This window comes from Echinops telfairi, unplaced genomic scaffold (assembly GCF_000313985.2).
Source record: "Echinops telfairi isolate 266 unplaced genomic scaffold, ASM31398v2 ScPeMD7_7457;HRSCAF=8495, whole genome shotgun sequence".
In the NCBI taxonomy this organism is placed as follows: domain Eukaryota; kingdom Metazoa; phylum Chordata; class Mammalia; order Afrosoricida; family Tenrecidae; genus Echinops; species Echinops telfairi.
This window is the reverse complement of record NW_022111357.1, coordinates 25371590-25382173: the sequence shown is the minus strand read 5'-3', so window position 1 is coordinate 25382173 and position 10584 is coordinate 25371590. Positions and strand designations below refer to the sequence as shown.

The following is a 10584-nucleotide window of genomic DNA, read 5'->3' as shown; positions in this document are numbered from 1 at the left end:
TGGCGACCGTCGCCCGCTTTCGTCGGATCCATTCATTCATCCCGGCGGCCGCCGCTGGAGCGCAGGGGCTCTAGGGCGAGCGAGGGCCCTCCGCCCGGGATGTCCCCGCAGGGTCCTAATCGTGGCGGGCGCCGCACGGGGGCACGGAGAGTGACCATCGCGGCAGGTGGACGTTAGGTAGATGGCCAGGTGGGGCCTTCCTGGAAGGTGACATGTAAGCCGAGACCTGTCGTTCGGAGAGCCGAACCGCGCGCACAGCAGTGGTAATGGCGTTCAGAAAGCCCCGCCGTGCTCCTGACTGTTGGTGGCCTGCTGCCGCCTTTACATTTGGGAATGAGGTCTGCGAAGGACTGGTTCTTACGGGCCTCCCTTGTAAGCGCAGGTGTTGCCTGCCTCTGCGTTTCGGAGACTGTTGCCAGCTGCTGCTTGTGAGCAGCCCAGCACGTACCCCCTGGCTGGCGCAGGGTGTGGATCGGAGAGGAAAAGGATTAGAGAAGAGGGAAGGGCGACAGGCCGCTGTCCCTAAACGTGGCTCAGGTGAAAAGGCTTCTGGTTGCCCCCCCTTAACGGCGTCCCTCCCTGCTGGCGTTTCTCCTCCCTGCCTTTGCTGGCCAGATTGGCCCGAGGGAAGACTAAAGCTACTTCGCCAGAGCGCCCAGAATTGGCTTGTTTCACACCACACGGCTTTATTAATCAAGACTGTAAACTGGCCCTGATTTACCTTTCCCGTCTTTCCTAGCCTGCATACAAGGGGGCTTTGGAAAGTTCATGGGAAAGGTGGCCTTAAAAGATACTGGGGTTTTCCCCTCAACATTTGGAAGCCGCCCTCACCTGCCCAGTGCTGGGGCGAGTTGGATGTCCCTGCTACAGAGGTTAGTCGCCTCTCCTGCCTTGTGTTTTTGTGTAAGTGGCAATTAGTACTTGATTGCATCTTATTCACCACCAACTGTCCAAGCGCTGGAGACATATAAGGCATTCAGTACATTTTCGTTGAGTGAGTGATAAAAATGAGGTCAGCTGCCCATTCAGCAGGGCCCCTCAGAGGCATTTTCTTGGTAGGGTTATTACAGTTCAAGGCTTGTTTTGCCGAGTCTCACCCTGAGTCTGTGGCCCTCATTTGACAAGTATGCACTCAAATTTATTAACTATTTAAGGCCTTGCATACGCTCATCAGACAAGCATACGACACTGCTATGTAAACGAATATATCAGTTGAATATGGTGGGTTTGAGGTAGTGCTCTTTCTTGCAAACAATTATATTGCTTGTGTCCATTATGCTAGTCCTGATATTCCCATTATCAGAGTGCCCAGGAAATTGAAGCTCTTCGAAGACGGGTTACCTGTGAGCGGGAGTCAGCATTCGGGATTATGTAGTCTTGTGGCCTTTCATAAAACTCTGGAAACTGGGGTACTAACTACTCCCTTTCTCTTTACTCTGTGCCCCCCACCTTCCCAGGAGAGCTTACTTTCAGTTAATTCAGCAAATATTGGCTGAGCAAGGTTCTGAGAATATGTTGACTAAGATACTCTTAAGTTCATGTCCCAGTAAAGGAGAAACACATCTAACAGTAGGTCTCAAACTTTATATTCTAAAAAATTACGTAGAACTCGGAGCTTTTGGTGATGGGAGTTGGATGTACTTACTGTATTAAAGAGATAAACATGAGAACCTTTTAAAACACAGGTGTACAGACATTCCAGTAGCTGCCTGAGTTACACCCTCATCACAGATGATGAAGCTTTGGGAAAATTACCCTTGTGAGAGAATAAGGGTGAAAGGGTAGATGCCTTCTTCATTTGGATCTTGTAGGACTGGTCAGAAGATGCCACGAGAGCATTCCAGGCTGATAAGATAGTGTGTGAAAGGCAGAGGAACACGTTTTTAGGAGATGTACAACTTGTTTAGCTTGATAAGAGCACTGGGTACCCAGGTCAAAGTCGTGGACCGGGAGGCTGCAGGGACCAGCTCGATTGGAATACTCTCATCCCATCCTTCTTAGATCTGTGATCTTTGTGGACCATTGCAGTTGGATAAAATAACCTGTTCTTTGAATTCCCCTGATGTGGCCTTCTTGAAGCTAACACCTCGCTGCTCACAAGCCCTTTCCAAGGTTACCATGACCTGGACTGTTGTTCCGCCCTCTTTAGTGTTGTGACCCTTTTGGATGTGGTGATGTCAGGCTTTGCCACTGTTGGGGATGGCGCTTCCTGTGTATGTGACTCCTGGCTTCTGTCAACAAAATTTCTTAGCTGTTAATACTTCACTGAGTACCCTGAAAGGCAATATAATTATGGTAATATTTAAAAAAATACAGTCTCCAGTTTCTATCTTCTCATTCTTGTCTGATTACAGTTACAATTATGGTTTACTGAGTTACAGTTGAGTAGCCTGAAGTAACCATTTTGTTGTGGATAAATTCATTGTTGGCAGTGTGGTACGTGCAGCAATCTGAAACATGGGGATGGATTAATTGGTGTCCTTTTTGTAGCTTTTATGTATATTGTACCAGTTTAACAGAGACTGTGGAACTAATTGTGGGCCTTTGTAATGGCATCATGGCCACCTTTATAACTGATGTGGGTGGAGTCATGTAAATTGGAGCCAGTTGCAGAGCAAAGAAATAATTTAACCTTCATGTTACTCTTTAAAAGCATAGTTGGATACATTGGGAAACAAATCTCTAATTGGATTAGGCAGTACATTGTTAGTATCTGTCTGATTTAGTTGTATCTACAGTGAACCCTCGCCACTTCGCGCTTCGACTTCCGTGGCTTCACTCTATCGCGGTTTTTGGGTAACAGTGCATGCTCTGTCATTATTGCCACTAATTGGCTCATACTGTACACGCTTGATGCCATAAATAATATAATAAATAATAAATGATAATTGTAACGTCCAAAATGTTTTACTGTATTTTCCCTTTTTCGTTTAATAAATTGGGTAATACGAGTGTAATGGTGACTAAAGGGTGTTTTTTCATGTCCTCTATGCTCTAATTACGAAAATATTTGATTTACAAATAAGGACTCCTACTTCGCGGAATTTCATTTATCACGGTAGGGTCTAGAACCGATTAACCACGATAAACGAGGGTTCACTGTATAAATGTAGCCCTACATTACATTACTCTCTATAGACTATAGTAGGGTTTTATTAGAAGAGTAAACAGTTTGTAAGACTGGGAAACTGGTTTCACATTTCCTTAGTTTTAAGGATGACCTGATTGTGTTTGCTTGCTTTAGTCTCTATGTAGCAGGGCCTCTGTGTCTGGGATATAGTTTGGAATTAGACAAGTCTTTCAGGGAACCAAAACGAAAGCTAACTCATACTTAATCGCTAACATTTAAATTTTAGGGCGAGAAAACCTAAAACGATGTTTAAGTTTCACTTGGCAGGAACAGCCACAGCGATGTTCTCTGGGTGAGAGGTGAAGTAGGGTACCTGGGTTGGGGAGGGAGTGTCACCGTATAGTACAACTGTTCCTTGTCGAAGGGTCTTCCTTTTCATGGTTCGCTCCTCTGTGTTGCTAGGATCAAACCCTCTGATTATTGTTGAATTCATTAACTTATGTTAGGAAATTGGCAAATTGCTGTCTTTGTAACTGTAGTGAAACTTGTTTCAGAGAAGAGGCAATCAGTTTGATCCTTTTAGAAGGGACTCTGGGAGTCACAACCTTCAGGGACGGAGTGGCTTATAAGGATGGGACTCTTGTCCTTAGGTGCTTAGTGTAGCACCACCTCCTTATAGAATGCAGCAGTGGAATCTTGGATCTCCAGAGGTGGCAGCTTTCTTGATCCCTTCTGTGTGGATGGCCTAGTTGGAAGCATCATTGGGTCGAACCTGGGGGTCGACACCCCTTTGGAGGTCGAACAACCCTTTCCCAGGGGTCACCTGATTCATAACAGTAGCAAAATTACAGCTGTGAAGTAGCAAAGAAAATAATTTTATGGTTGGGAGGTCACCATAACCTGAGGAACTGTATTAAAGGGTCGAGGCATTGGGAAAGTTGAGAACCACTATTTTAGATGAACTGATTTCATTTTAGGGTCACTGTTAGTTGTCATCGACTTGATGCCAGTGAGCTTGGTTTTTAGTTTTGAGCTCGCTTTTAAAAGATCTTGATTAACACTTTTGTTTTGACAGTAATTGCTTGTTCCGAGCCCTTGGTGACCAACTGGAAGGACACTCTCGGAATCATCTCAGACACCGGCAGGAGACAGTGGACTACATGGTCAAGCAGCGTGGGGATTTTGAGCCCTTTGTAGAAGATGATATTCCTTTTGAGAAGCATGGTAGGTTCACTGGGATACTGCACTCCCCAGGAGTTAAATCCATCAGCGTTCTCCACAATCCTAGCCAGAGATTTGGTTATATAAATTATGGCATTCATTTATTCAACGAATACTTACTTGCTTACTCTGTCCAGGTAATATGCTAGGTATTTGGGTGAGATGTATATGCCCTTCATAAACAGGATGCTATTAATTGACCTGAAAAGCTGTTTATGAATTCTCATCAAGTCAGGGAAAACGGCTTACAAAGTAGTGTGTACAGATTGATCTCATTTTTAGAATGTGTGTACACATATACGAGTTAAAATAAAGTCTGGAAAGATACCAACTTTTTATGGCGGTTAATTCTTTTCTTTGCTTATTTGCCAGAAATTATTCACCATCTTTAAATTTCTTCATAAAAGGGATAATGATAGCACCTCACAGGTGTTTTGTGAAGATTTAATTAGTCAATTAAAATAAGCTCTTAGTAACGGTAATGGGGATGGTGAGACTATGCATATTTTAGATGATCTATAGATTTTTCTAATTTAAAAATAATGATCAAGTATTGCTTTTATAATCAGAAAGACCAATGAAGACATTTTTTTACTTCTCACTCAAAACCCAGCCACAGGCTGTTTTCTTTGAGGCAAGTTAGTTAACAGTGCTTATTGGTTCCACATGATCTTTTATGTTTTCATTTTAATACATACTCTGAATCTAGTTTGCAATATGCTGTTATATTTATGCCTTATAAATGGCTCAAGGTCTGTCTGCTTCACTAGGAAAGAGACATAATCATGTGTTTCAGAAAGAAACTGGTGGAGACAATGCTGAGAGTAGATGGATGGGGGGAGGAACTGAGAAAGGAGACTAGTTAGTAGGCTCTTCACATTGACCAACTGAGGAAAGAGAATCTCCACTACACCAGCTCTAAGGCTAATTAGTAGGGTCCAGACCAAGACAGTTTGGCAGTATAATGGACAGGACTCAATGGAGGTGGGGACACGAGTAGAGGTAAGATTCAAAGGTGATGTGAAGTTGCTGCTTGAAGAATGATTAAGTAGCTGTACTGCCAGCAAGATGGAGGGCAACTGTCAGTGATCCTCAAGCCTTTCCCACCCCCTCGCCTTTCCCTAGGCAGGATTCAGTAGGTACCAGAGATGGGGGAGTGAAAAGCTCAGATGATAATATATATCAGCTTCTGATCTTGGTCCCTCTGCGGAGGCACAAACTGTCCAGCATATGAATACAGTGTATCCAATGGTCATCAGTGTGCCAGTGCAGTGGATGAATGTGAGGCAGGTAGTTTAGTGCGCTGTATAAAATGTAGTGTTGATTCTATGAAAGTATGATTTTCAGTGAAATGAGCTTTAAGACTGCGATGTGGAATTCTATTTAGAACATTGTCAGTGAAAGTTATGTGGTAGATTGGGTATGTGGCAGGATAGGAAACAGTGGGAAGTTATTATTTTTTAGTGCCCTATGTATTCCTGATGGTTAGTGCTACATAAGAATTTGCGCATAAAGGCGAGAAGTGACTGGACTGTGCTCACTAATTTTGAGGACCTGGTTACCCTGGCATCTCATTGTATCTTTGTAGTATTATATAAAAAAAATAATAACGCTGAGGGAGGGTGAGGGGCCAGCCCCCACCCGCTGCTACTCCTATTGGTACTACTCGGATTCATTAATACTACTTCTGGGTTCAGTAATGCACAATTGTACGGTTGAGATATATAAGTATTAAAGTCATCGAGAGCATGAGAGATAATACAATAATACAGTCAGGCATGATACATAGCAACATTGCTCACCTCAGCCCAGCTTGGTGGTCCACGTGGAGAGAGGGGGAAGGGAAGGAGGGGAAGGGAACAAGGGAGAGGGGAGTGACCAGGGAGTGAGCAGCAAGGAGCTCAGCTTCAGAGAGAGAAGTCTTGCTGACTCACACCTATATACCTTTTGGGGGCAATCCAGCCCACTAATTACAGGTAAAGACATACGTCACAGGAAGGGGCTGCACTATAGGTTACACAGCAATGAGAGGGTGGTCTAGGGGGTGGTCTCTGGGTCTCCATAGGAACATTATCAGTAGGGTGCAAGCTCCGCCCTCGGGAACCAAACTAATGGTCCCAGGTTCCAACAGGAGCCTGTCCATTGTCCCCAGAGGCAGGGAGCAGGCCCACCCCTGTGGAGGGATGAGACAGCAGTCTGGCAACTGATTCCCTCAGGGGAGGGAATGCCTGCGCATCTGACCTCCCCCCACATATCTTCTAGGGTTGGTCCTTTCCTGTAAGCTATGGTTTTAGGGACGCTGCAACACCTTTCTCCTCACTATACAAATACCCACATGTTAGAAGGTCCGGGGTGGGTGGGGTGGGTGGGTGGAAATGTGGAACAAACACAGAGTCATATAAAAGAGAAGGACACTTCCTAGCTGGATAGGGACTGGCAGAACCTCTCACTCTCTGGCCCTTAACCACCCTTCAAGTCTGGAACTGAACTTACCCTTGTGGTTCAGTTTATAGATGGGTCTTTGGGGCAGAATAGCACTAGATTGATACACACACCGTAGAATAATCATTTGAGATCAAAGGAAAGCATTCACCCCAGGACAAAGTTCAGAAAGGTTAGGAAAGGAGGTGGAATGGACACAAGAACCCCAGGGAGGAAGTGGGATAAGGGATGCTACATTGCAGGGATTGCAAGGAATGACATGAAACTATATGTGTGTGGGCTGTAGAGTGGAAAATGGATTTGCTCTGTAAAATTTTACCCAATTCACAATAAAAGCTAAAACAGCAACAACAAAACCCAAATGTTCTTGATGCTTCCCTCTCACACCCTCCTTGTCATTAGCCATTCATTGAGTCTTGTCACATTTCCACAGCATTTCTTCTCTTCTGGTTACTGCTACTATGTGCCACTCAGTCAGTTCCTACTCAGAATGACCCCGTAGACTCAGTAGAACTGCCACATAGGGTTTCTCCCGTCAAACCACTGGTGCGTTTGAACCGCTGTCCTTTTCACAACTGAGCACTCAGCCATTGTGCCACCAGGGCTCTTTTTGCCTCATTTTCTGCCTTCATGTCTTTTTTTTTAAAAAGATTTTTATTGGCACTTAATCCACATATCATACAATTCAATTGTTCAGTCATATGAAGAAGAATTGTACAATCATTGCCACAATCAATTTTAGAACATCCTCCCACGGTTAAATTGCCTTTAAAACAAGTTGTGTAATCACAATAATTTCTAGTGTTCCTCCCCCCTCCCACCTTCATTGCTTACTCCTGAAATCCCTCATTCTCCTTGACTCCCACCCCTAAGTCCCCTATCCACCCTCGCATCAGTTATCTCTGTGCCTCCACTCCTGGGCTTCGCAAACTAGAAACCCAATGGAAACAATAAAAAATAAAATCGAAATAAAGTAGTAAGGCTAAAATAACTATAAAGATAAAAATACAAATAATGAGTAAGAAAGAAAAGACCTTCAATATTTAAAATGCCAGGGAAGAAATTTTTGTCATGGAACATGCAAGAGATTCTCTCACCTAGAACAAAAAACAGCTTGGGTCAAGAGGTCAACTGACCAAGTATCAAGTTTGATCCAGCATAATCAAGGTTACAATGATCTCTGTCTGATAGTAAGGCTGTTAGGGACCCATGCCTGTGGCTAGTGGGGGGCTTAATCGAATTAGTTACTCTGCAGATGGGTTTGGGGTTCCCACTTGCCTCCATAGCCTCTACCACTTGGGTGTTCAGAATTTTAGCTCTGATACTTTTCCCTTCATCATATTTGAATTTTGTTGTTGTCATCCTTGGATCACAAGCTGGTGTGCTGCTTCCATGTGGACTTAGTTGACTCCTCACTTAGTTGGCTGCTTGTTGCCTCATGGCTTTTTGCCTAGCTTTCGGCAGTGCTGGTTAGATGGCCTCATTGCTTCCAGTCTTGACCCCTTCAGTCATTTTGTACATTGCAGCCAGAGTGGTCTTAAAATTATGTACATCTAATGACACCTTCCTCTTCTTTAAAACCCACTGGTGGCTCCCCTTGCCCTTAGGCTAGAGACCAAGCTCTTTAAGCGCCTTAATCTGTGCTTTAAAAAAGTTTCTCTGCCCATTTCTTACCATTTTCTTCTCCCTGCCCCTGTCTCAGGAGTTTAAATTCTTGCCATAACCTTACAGTCCTCCAACTCCTCATTCTCGCTCGCCTCTGCTTGGAACATCACTGACTACTCCTCCTACATATCTGTTAGGGTGGGAATAAAAGGAAAGTGAACCCAGAGCTTGGATTTCAATGAACAGATTTTATTAGAGTGAACGACCTGCCTGGGTGTTTAGATTGGAATGAGAGTAAAGGGGGCAGGGTGAGGGAAGATTGGAAGACAGTGAAGAGAGAATGCCCCAAAGTAAGAGAGAAAGAGAGAGCTAGAGGGGAAGAGACAAAGGCACGTGCGGTCACACGAGAAGGTGAAGAGAGAACAAAGGAATCCCGTGTTGTTAATAAACTTTTGGGACCGAAATAAATTATGTGTAAAAGGAGTCTGTGCTTCCTGCCATTGGCTGTGGCAGCAGCAGAACAGTGAAGCGGGGTGGGGCGGGAAGGTTTCTGTGAGAAGTCTTGAGAAGCTAGGTGTCCAGTTCCACTCGGCGCAGGTGGAGAAGGGTTTAGAGATGCTGGCTAGCTGGGAACCGGAGCGGAACATTACTGTTGGGCCCTTGGGCATTAGTGCAAATGTCCCAGTAAGAAGCTTATCTGATACACCTTACCTCATTGTTGAACTAACTTAGAGTCTCTTTTGGTGTGCTCCTATCACACCTGCCATGTACTCCTTCCATGGCACCTGTGCTTCGGCTCTACCCATGCCTTCTGGTTTGCTCCCCACTGAGTTTAACTGAGTTGAGGGCAAGCTATGACAGGAATGAACGTTGAGTAGCCTTGGAACCAGGCTGCCTGGGATGAGATCTCAGCGCTGCCAGCTACTGGCTCTGTGACCATGGGCACAGCCTGAATCATTCTTTGCATCAGTTTCTTCATCTCTAAAGTAGAGGTGCATCATATTTAAGCATTCATTAATGCTAACTATTATGACTGCTGAGTTTATCACTACATTGTCAGTGTCTGGGACAGACTGGGTAGATAGGAAGCACTCAGTAAATGTTTACTGAAGGACTAAGTGAATGCTTCTGAGTAGCAGTCTGCAGTGTTTAACTAAATTCTTGGACTCTGACAAGGTTAATGGACTTTTCAGATGCTTGTTCTTGATTTGGAACTAAATAAACCCCGTATTTTGCATGTGGGTTTTTCCATTATACAGACTTCATTTCTGTTCTCTCCTATTTCCATGCAGTGGCCAGTTTGGCAAAGCCTGGCACCTTTGCTGGCAATGATGCAATTGTAGCCTTTGCAAGAAATCATCAGCTGAATGTGGTGATTCATCAGCTTAATGCTCCATTGTGGCAGGTAGGTCTCCATTCAAGAGCCTATCTTAAGTTCTTGTGCTTTTTTTTTTTTGTAGAGAGAAACAAAAAGACAAAGTTCCTTACATTTTGAACAAGAAAAAAATTCCTGACTTAAATGTCAAGCTCTAGTTGTAGTCCCCTCTCTGTGGACATGAATGGATTCAGTGGTTTTCTAAAGCAATGAAATGTTATGTTTGCATTGTACGATAGCAGACTCTTCTTAAATTGTTTATGCCCCTCTCCCCACCCCACAACTTTTTTGTTTCTTTTGTGAAACACGGGGAGCTTCTCATTCTTTTTTTATCTCCTGTATCCTCACGGAACCTAATCACCCAAATAATCCCTCAGAGCCAGCATTCTGGAGTACAGAAGTTCAAAGGTCAGGGTGAAAGTGTGTCCAGGTACTTACAAGTCAGCAGTGAGTATTGGACCTGTCAACCTCTGCCTTCCATCCCATTACTCCTTCATCTCTCCCTTTTCTTTTTCAAATCAGAAAGGCAGGACATCTGAATTGTAGAAAAACGTGAGAATCCTTAAACAGGACAAAGACAAGAAAAAGATTCCTTACAGAAAAAGATTCATCATCTGGATGAGAGAATGCAATGGCAGGAGGCCACAGTGGAGTCCAAAGATTTACATCAGGCCCTTTGATGGGTCATGGAATATAAGGGAAACCGTCAGCATGACTGGTGACTGCTCACTACATCACAATTGTAGGCAGGACTACAGAATTGGGAATGGGACCATGACTGAACTAGATTCACCAGGCTAGATAGAAAAGCGTGTAGGATGGGACCACGACTGAACTAGATTCACCAGGCTAGATAGAAAAGCGTGTAGGA

At 44.2% G+C, this 10584-nt stretch overlaps 1 protein-coding gene across 2 annotated transcripts in view; it reads left to right on the top strand.

Moving 5' to 3' along the window:
• The first annotated feature begins 4064 nt into the window (after positions 1 to 4064).
• The window catches only part of OTUD3 (OTU deubiquitinase 3), a 22938-nt gene continuing 16418 nt past the window's right edge, over positions 4065 to 10584 (top strand). Inside the window, exons 1-2 of one of the 2 annotated variants that reach the window (XM_013005304.2) lie at positions 4067 to 4294; positions 9631 to 9743. In XM_013005304.2, coding sequence (XP_012860758.2) covers positions 4231 to 4294; positions 9631 to 9743 — 177 coding nt within the window. In that variant the 5' untranslated portion in view covers positions 4067 to 4230. Of the gene's footprint in view, positions 4295 to 9630; positions 9744 to 10584 lie in introns of both variants that reach the window. The other variant, XM_045299101.1, reaches the window with a different exon arrangement.